The sequence below is a fragment of the Brachyistius frenatus genome, unplaced genomic scaffold (assembly GCF_029030835.1).
Source record: "Brachyistius frenatus isolate BFR_SWC_R1_liver_20210118 unplaced genomic scaffold, ASM2903083v1 Contig_81, whole genome shotgun sequence".
Classification (NCBI taxonomy): domain Eukaryota; kingdom Metazoa; phylum Chordata; class Actinopteri; family Embiotocidae; genus Brachyistius; species Brachyistius frenatus.
Window position 1 is genome coordinate 1520189 of NW_027210680.1, and position 12729 is coordinate 1532917.

The 12729-nt window shown below is 42.9% G+C and overlaps 1 protein-coding gene across 3 annotated transcripts in view; it reads right to left on the reverse strand.

Moving 5' to 3' along the window:
- Positions 1-12729, reverse strand: part of gsap (gamma-secretase activating protein) — a 33442-nt gene that overhangs the window by 7497 nt on the left and 13216 nt on the right. For 2 of the 3 annotated variants that reach the window (XM_069709234.1, XM_069709233.1), the window contains exons 23-28: positions 11416-11447; positions 9284-9345; positions 6781-6876; positions 3176-3246; positions 2834-2928; positions 1935-2054 (exon numbers count right to left, since the gene is read on the reverse strand). In XM_069709234.1, coding sequence (XP_069565335.1) covers positions 1935-2054; positions 2834-2928; positions 3176-3246; positions 6781-6876; positions 9284-9345; positions 11416-11447 — 476 coding nt within the window. The remainder of the gene's footprint in view (positions 1-1934; positions 2055-2833; positions 2929-3175; positions 3247-6780; positions 6877-9283; positions 9346-11415; positions 11448-12729) is intronic. The other variant, XM_069709235.1, reaches the window with a different exon arrangement.

Genomic DNA, 12729 nt, shown 5'->3' on the forward strand with positions numbered 1-12729 from the left:
GCGGCATTAATTTGACGTGTTGCGCCAATTAGCGTGCTAACACGCCGGTTGAAAAAACTTAAGATGAGAACAGGTTTGGTATTTGCGCTCGTAATGAGGCAGAAAATGCACACCTGCCCAGCAAATTAGAATTTTAAATAGACGTATAGATATTTGATTAATCCCTTGGGAGAAATGACGCATGAACCCTCTCACTTCAAAGTCTTGAAGCATCTCTTTCACTCACTTTGAAGTTTGAAACCATTTGGACTCTGCTGCTTCGAATCATCGTTTTATCTTCAAGGATCTTTCTTTGGTCCGTTTGTGACAAAGGCGCACACAGACTACGACAGAATCAAGAGTGACCAGGAAGTCTAGATATTTTGGTCCTGTTGATCTGCGTGCCAAGTCGCAATGTTTGACTTTTGAACAATGCAATTTCCATGAAAGCCACACTCAGACATACAAATTACACAATATCAGTGTTGGTTTTTTTTGAGTAACGCCTCTGGTTCCTCTGTAGCCCTCACTGGTACCTCTGACCTCTGGGTGCAAACAATAGAAAAACGTACCGAAACCTGCTTATTTAACGTGTCAAAATGGTGACCCATCACACGTAATGACACACTGTGAAGTCATTACTTCCCCCCCCCCGCCCCGCATGCACCAAGTCAAAGGTCAAACTGTTTCAGAATTCAACATGACCTGGACCCAAATAAACAGCAGAAAACTGATGCGTAGATTAACCAATTACAATTATGAGTCGATGGGAGTTCCTGTCTACTGTGACCAGCTCTGTTTAGTTTGGATTTTTCAATCGCCATTACAGTTACAATACAATTCAGCAGCAGCAGCAGCGAGCTGTTTATTTAGAAACAAGCCTGTGAACAGTAAAAACACACCGTCTGCGTACTGCGTACTGATTCTGTGCAGCTTTACTGTATTGAGTGTGTTCGTACGACAATAGAAACGTGACCAGATGAAGCGGCGTATGCTTGTCTCAAAGATGAAGCCATGCGAGTCTGAGTACACACGGCCGGTACGGTGAAACTGCGAATGGCTCATTAAATCAGTTATGGTTCCAGACTACATATGCTAGTGACATTTGCAGGAAAGTGAAGTGAAACTCGCAGTTTCATGAACATCTGATGGCTCTGCATACCGCTAAAACGGCACACTGTGATTATGACTATGTTGTACATACTGTGCAGAATTAGTACGTAGTATTGATATGGGACACCCGCACGGTGGTGAATCCTCAATGTTTTTACAGTTCGTCCTGACAGGTAATATAAAATGTACCAACTCTAACCCACTCAGTCCATCCAATAGCTGTCGAGACTCCAAATGTCTACCTCCACGGTGGTGTACGAGCTAATGTCAGGAGATCAGTAAAGTCAGGAGGATTCATCCTCTGGGGACAGCGAAACCGCACCAAGATGCTACAGCCTAAAAAATAAACAAGACTAGATCAAATGTATGAAACGCTAGATGTTTTTGTTTTTTTGTTTTTTTCCTTTTCACTGGGCTTGGGAGAAGGAGCAGCAATAATGCGCACTGGACTGTAATGATGAAGAGGGAGCTGAGCCTTCAGGCGAAGCTCTCTATTTACCGGTCGGTCTACATACCCACCCTCACCCACGCTCACGAACTCTGGGTAATGACCAAAAAGAATAAGATCATAGTGCAGCTCAAGGTTCCCCGGGACGAGATGGAGAAAGTTGCCGGAAACACGGGACGTCCGGGCTTCTCCGCTTTCGCCATTTGTGAGATTTTCACCCGAAGCCGACAGCCGCAGCATTCAGCCGGTGCATCCGCGGTCGCTCGGTGACTCCGTCGGTAACAAGCGCTCGCGTTTATAGGCCCGGCCCCGCTGTCCTCATCCAACCAAAAGACCACGCGCGCGATCGTGTTCCCCCTTCGCAACCTTCCCGCGTGCGATCGTTTGCCCGTACCTGTCATGAGACGAGTCACGAAGGTTTCGGTGAGCAGCAGGAAGCCGTGGTCGATGTACTGCAGAAAGGTGTGATGAGGAAGGCATCGCACAGCGAGCACTGCAAACAGGGTGTGAAAGCCTGAAGAGGGAGACGGAGAAAGAAAGAAAGGCGGGTGCCGGTGAAACGAGGAGGGAGGTGAAGGAAGAGACGTTTGCTTTCGGTCGTTCCTGAAAAGCGACAAAGAAAAAGCAGCAAATACGGAGCAACGTTTAGCAAGAAGAGTTTTGTGCTTGAGCTCGGTTGCGGGTCAAGGACGCCGTGCTGCCGGCCGGGCTGAGAAACAAATAGAGCCACGGGCGTGAAGGCCGCAGCTGACCGCACAACTTCTGAAGAACACGTCGTTGTTTTCTTCGCTCTTATTTACCAAAGGGGGAAACAGACTGAGTGCACCCGCTGTGTTGCACATTTACACCTGCAGCCTCGGTGCTCAGGCCGAGCTTCACTTCCTCCCTCGTTCTCCAACAGTTTAGCATTCAACTCCACAAACGTTTTTAACTGACTCATATCATATTTATGCCCCCCCCCTTCTCTCCCCCCCCCCCCACACACACACACACAACACACACTGGAAAATGTATTCAAATTATTGAAAATGTATTCACACTCTCCCTTACCCATGTCTGCACATTGCTAATGTTTAACATATTTTTTTTTGGCGGCATAAATGCAGAAGGGAGCCGATCTGCCGTCCCCCAGCGCAAACACACATTGTTATTCTGACCGAGACGGAGACAGGCTGGATTGTAACAACTGAAAGTGTACAAGTGTGTGTGTGTGTGTGTGTGTGTGTGTGTGTGTGTGTGTGTGTGTGTGTGTGTGTGTGTGTGTGTGTGTGTGTGTGTGTGTGTGTGTGGTACCAGGTGGGAGGGGCAGGCAGAGACCCCGGGTGGATTCCAGGATCCGAAACATGAAATGAAACACCGACCACTCAGCCGGACGGCCCCGCTGGGTCCTGGAACACACACACACACACACACGCACACACACACACACACACACACACACACACACACACACACACACACAAATTCAGGGAGAGAGAGAGAGAGAGAGAGAGATGTTACGTAACACACGCACAGCGCGGGCGAGATCGGGGGGTCCGGAGCACACGTGTCTGAAGACGAACACCCACGTTCTGTCAGCACTTCACGCTCGACGTTACACGAGTTGGAAACTTGACGGAAGAAGGGGCTACTCACAAGCACAGGACACGAGGGCCGAGTTTGTACTTCAGCCAGACGGACTCCAGCATGTGTCTGATGAGCTCCAGCTAAACTCACAAACACACACACACACACACACACACACACACACACACACACACACACACACACACACACACACACACACAGACAGACAGACAGACAGACAGACCTTAGTGCTTTGAGCGGGAGATGCTCGATTACACGTAAATGAAACATTTTTCCTCGAAATGCAGCTCGACTCAGAGGCCTGGAAATTTTGCACCGCGCAAGCATTTTTCATCGACGCACCTGAAAACAATTTAGACACATTTTTCTATGACGGTGCTTTTTTTGTGGAAATGTACACTTGTTCCCAGAACAATTTCTTCACTTCCCTCTTTCATTTTCCCACTTCTCATTTTCATTTCCACGAAAGAAGAGGAACACCACGCACGCTCGTCACTTCACCGCCCATTTGTCTGAACCCGGGATCATTTGAAAGCACTTGACCCATCCGAAAGCGCGGCGGCCGCTGCTCCCAACACCGCCCGCTTATTCTTTCCACAAATGACCAATCGCTCATCTCCTGTGCAATAACAGGAAGACAATCTGCCTCTTCCACATCCTGCGCAGCAGTGGGAAACCCTCCACCAGCCGCTTCAAATGTCGGCAGCCAACGTCCTCCCTTGACCTCTGGGTGGGAATTTCAATTAGCGTCACTTATGTAACAGACCAGACCAAAAGTTTTTAAAAAAATAAATAAATAAGAGTCTCTCGGTTTGTTTGTTTCATTCACTTTTTGCACCAGCTTTATGTTACGTTTTTAACCATGTCAAACTAAACTAAAAACCTTTTTATTTGCGTACTGTGCAAAAATTAAGGACATTTGATGAAATGTTTTATTTATTTATTTATTTTCCTTCGTTTCTTTTTAAATAAAACCCTTTTCTTTTTTTTTTTTTTGGACTTTGTTTGGCAGCACGAAGCAATACTCCAAAAGTGTTGTCCTTTAGCACGTAATGGTTCTACTCGTCTCTTTAGTCTATTCTGTATAAACTTGATGTTTCATGCATTTCAACATTTATTCTCCCAGATATAGATATTAGAGTTTGACAAAAGGCTATAAGAATTGTCTTTCTTTTCCAGCTGACATCTTTTTGCTGATGGAATCAAGTAAAAAAAAAAAAAAAAACACATAGTCACAATGATTTTGTGCTGAAAAACACTCAAACAAAAGGCTAACAAGTGATTTGAAGCCACAGCCTCCTCTACAGTAATCCCTATGTGGCTTTCTGTTCGGATGAAATCTAGGATGAGCGATTTTGTCTGAATGAGCCTCGGCCTGACCGGAGACTGGATTTACTCAGTGTGGGTCTGACAAAAAGCTGAAGAACCTCCGGTACATAACAACTTTTCTGTTGCCTAAATAGGAAACATTGCAGCCTATTTTACTCGTTGCATTACCGTAGATATGCATCCCTGCTTTTACTTATTCATATTCAGCTCTTAGCGGGCTGTTCTGTGCCGTGACGCTGGGAAGCATCTCGGTTGTCTGTAGCAACAGGGAGAGGAAATAAATGACTATGACAGTAACGTACTACGGAGCTGTAATTTATCACAACAGAAGTTCCCCGCCTCCTAAAAGCTGTAATCTATTTCACCCCCCAACTTCTCCCCCGTGTCCACACAACCATTAGTCTCAATAAGCACCAACATGAGGGAGAGATGTTCTGTCTTAGTAGAAGGGAAGTCAGCCCTGTTTGAGCAAGTACCACCCTGAGTTTTTAAAGCATGAGTCAGCCTGATGTGGAAGCTCGTCGCCCCAGCCGCTGAGTTAGTCGACTGTTCTTTAAGTAAAAATTTTTCCCTTAAGGCTCCTTCTTGTGGGTATGTTTTAAATAAGTCTGTCTCCCCGGATGAGAAACTTTCTCCCTTTTCACTCAGCTGAATAAAATAGTCTGAAGGCTCAGGTTAAAACTCACGAGGCTGCCGTAAACCGAGCTGAACCGCGGGCCGAGCAGGAAGGATTTCGCTGCTCTTTCTCACTCTGTCATTTGCAATTCCGTGAAGTCCCAAAACGTGGCGCATCCTGCTTTCTATTCAATTCCAGCCTTACCCTTGGCCTGATTTAATACTGTTGTGTTGATATATGCTGCATGTCTGCTTTCAGTGGCTCCTAACTGTGGAGGCATTTACCTCCCAGGAATACTAAAAACTGACTTCACACAAGCAGGAGCCTCGATAGGGCTCTAAAAACAGAGACGTCTCCCCACTTGGTGATGCAGATCCCACCGAGAAACTATAATGAAATTTGTGTTTTATTTAGTCCCAGTCACGATAAACATTTGGGCTAGTTCTACGTAGTGGAAAATATGCTTAATAGTTTGCAAGTGGAAAGTGACAGGAGTAAATTGATATTACTTTGGTATTAAATATGAAATTGAAGTTGAAACTGCAGTCAGGGGCTGTTTAGCAAAGCTTAGTACAGAATGATGGGAAACAATTAGCCTGGCTCTGTCCAAAGGTAACAAATCTGGTTTACCAGCACCTCTAAAGCAGATGAATTAACATGTTGTACAGTCATGTGTTTAATCCATCCAAACAATGATACGTTTAAAAGCTTCAATTCACACATACGCTGTCAGCATTACTGTTTATTGGCTTCATTATCTCACACCACCAGAAAGTGTGTAAGTCCATTTGTCAAAATGTCAAACTATTCTTATATTACAATAATTTCAATTGAAATCCAGCTCAGTTTCTTTTTTTAATAGAGCCCCAATAATGATTTTAAAATTGCATCTTTCACAAGAGTTTTATCCTTTACTGTGTGTTTTTGACTCATGTTTGAGGACTGTTAGGGGATTATTTTTAAAGCTGGAAACCCTGAAAATAAGGGAGCAAAACATTTGTCAGAACTGAAGTAGTGCAATCTTTCCTGCTGGCTACATATAGTACCTCCTCGACAACCTAAATTAGGGTGGGTTGTGAGGCGCAAGGAGCCTGAGAGGCAAAAACCCAGGGCCGAAATGGTCTGCAAATAACTCACTGCTGCTCTTAAAGGCACCCTGTGGAGTTTCGACCACAAGTGAGTGGACTTTGATCATTCCACATGCACACAGAAGACGCAATACACAGTCCTGCAAATGGTTTCATGTTACTCCTCCCATCAACAGATGTTAGTAATGCGCAAAGAAACACTGCAGCAACAACTTCGTCAGCCCCTCTCCTCTTCCGTGATACACAAAGATTAAAAAAAAGAAAAGAAAAAAAAAAAAGGTCTAATGGGTTGCAGGTACATGTCGTGTACGGAGAACTGATGTTTGTTCTAAAGGACTGAAAGAGTGACCTGTTGGCTTGAAGCAACCTCTCTAAAAAAAGACGTGTCAAACCCTTTTTAAAGTGGAAAACTCGCTGCCTTGTCCTCACAGCCATCCTCGCTTTGAGGCACTTAACCTTTCCGGAAACACATTAAATAAATATAACTTTAAGAGCTATGCATCTATTACAAAACTGGATCAGAGCAGAGCTCCTGGACCTCTCTTTATCTGTGACCAACACACACACACACACACACACACACACACACACACACACACACACACACACAGTGTACCAACCAGTTTGGCTACATAGCTGACGACCAGCGAGTCAATCTTCTTCTTCCCCAGTCGAGGCAGGTGTCTGTTCAGGTGCTCTCGGAGCTTGTCAACCGTCTGCAATGCAAAACACACACTGATTATTTTCTGTGTGTGTGTGTGTGTGTGTGTGTGTGTGTGTGTGTGTGTGTGTGTGTGTGTGTGTGTGTGTGTGTGTGTGTGTGTGTGTGTGTGTGGGGAGGGCGGGGGGGGGGGCTAAGAGTGAAACTTTGTGTTTGTGTGTTTTAATCATACTTTGCAGCAGGGTCAAACAGAGTTCACCGAGAATTTTCCCTCAACAACAGTGTCCCATAAATTGATTTTAGGGATGAAGAGGAGAGGAGAGGAGAGGAGAGGAGAGGAGAGGAGAGGAGAGGAGAGGAGAGGAGAGGAGAGGAGAGGAGAGGTAAATGGGGAAGGAGAGAAAAGAGAGGAAAGGGTAAAAGATATGTGAAGAAGGGTTGGAGGGAATAAAGAGAGATAGACCAGAGGACCGTGTCGTTCTAAGAATAGCTGAGAGACTGTGAGCATTTCCACTGAACTCCATTAAATTGAAGCTATCTGCTCTTTAAAAACTATGCTGAGCACAGGGAAAAGTGGAGGATATGAAATTGTCCATCAAACAGCGAACAGCAAAAAAAAAAAAAAAAAAAAAAAAAAAAAAAAAAAAACACAGGACAAGACAGGGACCTTAAGATATCCTTTTTTTTCAAAGTGTTGACTCATCTCAAGCGTAACAGGAACTTCACCTTAAAAGATGACGATGGAGGGAAATAATCGGTTGTCAGCATTCCACTATGGATTTTTTTTGTAGTCTATATATCAACTCCCGTTGAAGGAAAAATCCAGCTCCAGCAGCTGTTAAGACTGTTGTATATCAACAATCTGGGACACTCAATTGCATTTTCACAATGAACTGCTTTACTGTGCACACACTTTCCCTTTACTCTGTCTCATCCACTTCCCCCAACAGTTAGTGACAGCGGAGAGAAAACACTCACATTGTGCACAATTATTCAAAGTAACAAAAAAGGATATCAAAGCGGCCGCTGTATCTGAAAAGCTACAACACAGGCTGTGAATGTTTTCCTCTACTTTCTGCTGCAGCTCTTTGATTTTGAGTGACAGGATGTTAACCACCGTCGTTTTGGAGAGCTGAAGGACTTTTGAGAGATCTGCCTGCTTTGTCCTGACTAACTGAAGGACTGAACCTTTAATTGAATGATTTATTCGGATGACAGCATTTCAAGGTTTTCAAGAACATACAAAGTTTCAACTTAAATCTTTTGAGCGGATTTTTGCTTTAAACCAAAAGATAGTGATACTGCATTAGGGCCAAATGTATGTGGACACCCAAACCATTGTCATTTTTACACTTTGTGTTTTTTTTTTACAGATTAAGCAATTATACACAGATCTTTCTACAGACAATTTGTATACTGTAAAGCCTTCCCACCCAACAAGTCCTCCAGCCCATATAACCATATAGGTCGTTTGCTCGCACCATCAAATCCAACCAACAAGAGTGTTTCCTAAAGTAGCGACTTTGGTCAGGTTCTGGCACAGAACTCACTTGGTTGGATTTATGGACAGATAACCGTTCGGGTTAAAATGATCACTTGAAATGCTTTAAAGTCACGACCTCCTTCAAATTATGCAACCTTCATTGTTATGGCGACAGTAAACGTGGTTTTGAAAACTGTTTCGACTCATGGTCTTGCACTCAATTCCGCTGATTTATCGAACCATCCAGCCAACCCACCGTCTCTGTACGATGCCGGACTCACATTGACTTCCCATTAGCATTGTTTCCATGGTAGCAGCACGTAAGTTTAACACATCACGTGCCATCGCAATGCAATGTGGAGTCAAGAGGTCGCAGTTGCATTTTATGCGAGGTCAAAGGTTATTTGACCCTGAAACCCAACACACCCAACTATCAGTATTTCTACAACCACTGGAGGTCACTTTAAAACCCAAGTGCAGGTTGTAATAAGCTGCTGGCACAAAAACATTGTGCCATTAAAAACTATTTTGGAAGACAGTCTCTTCCTATCAGATTTTGAAACTTTACTGCAGAGATTTGATTTGATTAAATCAAGGTGATAAGTATAGTTGTTAATACATCGGGGGTTTTTTTTAATACTCATACAGCGAACTCTGCAATAATAAAACTATCTTATACTATCTTAACTGTGTGGTGTGTGTGAACATGGAGTCTTTACCGTACCATTTATTCCGTATGAGATGAAAACAAAGTCAATTGCCTGCTCAAAACTTGCTAGATGGAGTTGCTCTTACACAACTTATCCACTTAAATAGGAGAAATCCTTCCCTCAAATTTGGGGACAGACGGTGTAAATTGTAGCCTTAAGATTTATTTAAGGAACTGAAGGGACAACAAACACACATATAACAAACACACATATGACCCCATAGTGTACTTTGTTTGTTTGTTTGTTGCAGCCATTGACAGCTCGCTCACCAGGCCTATGAGTGTCCTCTGTTGATGATCCTCCTCCTGGAAAAGTGGCACCAGCTTCTTATCTAGTCCAAACAATAGTGAGAGGACGCACATAAAAGAGACGTTTGAAAAATAACTTTGATGCAGCACCTTTGTTAGATTGAACACTGCAGGTAGCTTCAGGTGTGTCAGTGCTGGAACATCATTAAAACAGGCCATCAGTAGAAATAGAAGGAATCAAACATTCTGACTTGTTTATCACTTTATATATATATATATTTTTTTTTTTAAAAGAGGGCTAAATCTAAGATTTTAATAGCTAGTTTTGGTCTGTTTTCCCTTTAACATAAATCAGAAAACTTGGGGGCTGCAATCCTGCTGAGTGTGCGTGCGTGCTGCAGTTGTTTTATGTCAGTCACACAAAAGTGGACCGGGCTTCAGCTGGGATACTTTAGATGAATTATTACACACTTGCATACACAAATGCACACCATCTTTTGATCACACACACACCCACACACACACACCACACACACACACACACACACACACACACACACACACACACACACACACACACACACACACACACACGAGAGGTTGGCTTTTTGATGTTACAGTGTGATATGTTGCAGATATAAATAGCGCTCGCAGAGTCCAGCTAACTTGCAGACTGTGCTGCCACAATGCAAGTTAGCAGCTTGAGGTGTAATTTACATATTTGTAGACATTTAGCTGACGCTCTCATTCACAGCGAGCAGGTTCAGTGTCTGTTGTTCATTAACCCAATGTGATCTCACAGTAATCATCAACGATATTTATAATTGATTCATCATTTAAGTGATTTGCTTTGAAAATGCCAGCTAATTAACAGCCACTCAAACATAAGAATATGACTCCTTTTCTCTTTTTGACGTTCATTTAAATGTTGTGCTGTTGGACATCTCAAAACATGAAGTCGGGCTCTTGAAAATTGTAAAGAGCCCTTTTGTTTGACTTAGATCAAACATTTCTTCTTTTTTTTTCTTTAAATAAAAATTTGCTAAACCCAATCTCTACACTTTCAGAAACAGACAACTCTGTACAAATCATGCGTGACATAAATTACATGCAAACAACAGTTTACTGCCAGGCCACTGGCACTGTGAAGTTGTTTTTGAGCACACGGGTGCTAAAGTGAAAACATAGCTGATGCAATGTGGTTCGCTGTTCACCGTCTAAGTTTAATGTGTAAAAATGAAGCGAGTTATTTGAAAGCCGTGAAAGTCTGTGAAATCACATTTCCAATAGTTTCTGAGATGTTTCAGTCCAGACCATACTGTTGAATCAGGTTTGCGAAGGTCTGACAGAACAATACTGCCACCGGCATGGCTGAAAATCCATAGCATAAATCAGATACTAGAAAGTTAAGATTGGTGTATGAACAAAATCAGACTTCAAACTCAGATATTAAGGAGGAATTAGGATCATTAATACAAAAATATTGAGCTTAAATGACCGTTCTGTTTGTCTTTCTCTACCAACACAACACAACCCGACAGTCCCTTCTACTACGCATGTCATACATCTCATTAGCATATATATGTGTGTGTGTGTGTGTGTGTGTTATTATGTGTTTTACAAGTGAATGTGAGGGAGGTTGTGAGTGCATGAGATCATACTCTGGGATTAATTGAGGTAAGGGAAGGTCCCGTCTTGTGGTTGACACATAACAGCTGCACTCGAGTCATAGGAAAGAGGCAGAAAACGAAAGAAGAGATTGAGAGAGGGGAGAGGCAAGTACCGAACTCCTCAGTGTTATGTAATTGTAGCATTTTTCACCTCTCCTCTCTTCCTCCTCTGTGCCCCCCCCCCTCCTCTCCTCCCCTCCCCTCTCTCCCCCTTCTCCCCCCTCCCCTCCCCTTCTCAACCTCTCCTTCCAAGATAAATGAGTGTGGTGGTTTTGTTCAGCCAAATTCTCCAGTGGGCATGAAGAATGCAGCCTCAGAAGAAAACACATACCCAAACACACCCGCACACAAAAGGTCTGAGTTACACTATGAGCCAAGGTTTTCTTATTTATGACATTCACACTCGCGGTTTTGCCTATGTGTACCTGTGTGTGTCTGTGTGTTGCACCTCTGGATTTATGTGTGTGTGAGTGTTTGTCTTACCGAGACTCCAGGTGTCCACCATTGATAGAACTCTACAAAAAAATAAGAAGAAAAGCTTTGTGTAAAAACAATCCCTCAAGCCAGTATTATAATAAGAGTCTTACTTTTCATACTGTAAGCTGAAGCACTATAATGGATACGCTGCTGCAGTCGGCAGCAAAAATATATCAAAACTACAAAAGCAAAAAAGTTTGTAAGCAGGCTCTGGAGTTTGGCCCGGAGGAACAGAAGCTAATTATGAAGCAAAAGGATGTTGGTTTGATCTCTGGCACAAACAGGAAGGTTTAATTCAGAGCAGGATGTACAGCAGCGGAGCACGCAGGTATGTGTCCATCGGCGACTTTATCATAAACTGTTGAGGGGGGTCAGTTGTAATCTCACCTTTAACTGAAAGATAATCATTTATATTCGGGGTGTAACCTGGTAACGGGCCGCATTCAGGCAAATAAGAAGAGCAAGCTTTGGACATTACGTACTTTTATGTAAGTTGTGGGAGTTCAGAGAGAGGGTGAAAAACAAACATGTCGATTTGAAACAGAACATAGCATTCACTAAGCTGTGATTAGATAAAGAAAGGATGTGTTTGTTCTTTGAAGTCAGTGTTTTCTAGTTCACACTGACTTGGGTGATGGAAACTGAACTTCTGCCATCACCAATCCTGTTTAACATTTACATTCATATCACATTTGCGAGCAGTGTGAAAAAGTATATTTATCTGGGCTGCTAAGAGGTGATGAAAATCATGGAAGGAAATGGAGATATTTCATTTTCTTCTTCTGTCTATTAAAAAAAAACAAAAACATGAAGCGACCAAAACCAATAATGAAGTGATCCTAACAAGTGTTTCCTGTGTAGCCAAAGCTTGATACCTGATTTTTCCTCTTTGCAAAAGACCCTGACTATTAGAAACAATGCAGCAAAACTAAATGTATTTATGTGGAACATTTCATTATAATGGCGATTTAATGTGCCTCACATTTTAAACAAAACGTGTAGGCCTATATACAGGAGATACATACAGTGCACATGCAAAACAGTTTACATGTGAATGTTAACAACTAAGTAGATTAATATGAACATTTTTAAAATGTGTGGGAAAGCAAGGAGATTTTCAGTCTGCTTTTAAACACTGTTAGTGTTGCAGCTTATCTAATATAATCTGGCAAAATACTCCAGGAGCAGGAACTACAAAATGGAAAAGCCGCTTCACCAACTTTTGCTTTAGCAGCCAGAACTAAAAAACCCCCCCGCTGAGCCAGGTTATTTATTGGAGGTCTTTGTAGGCAAGAAGTCAAATTTCTTAGTCGACTCTGA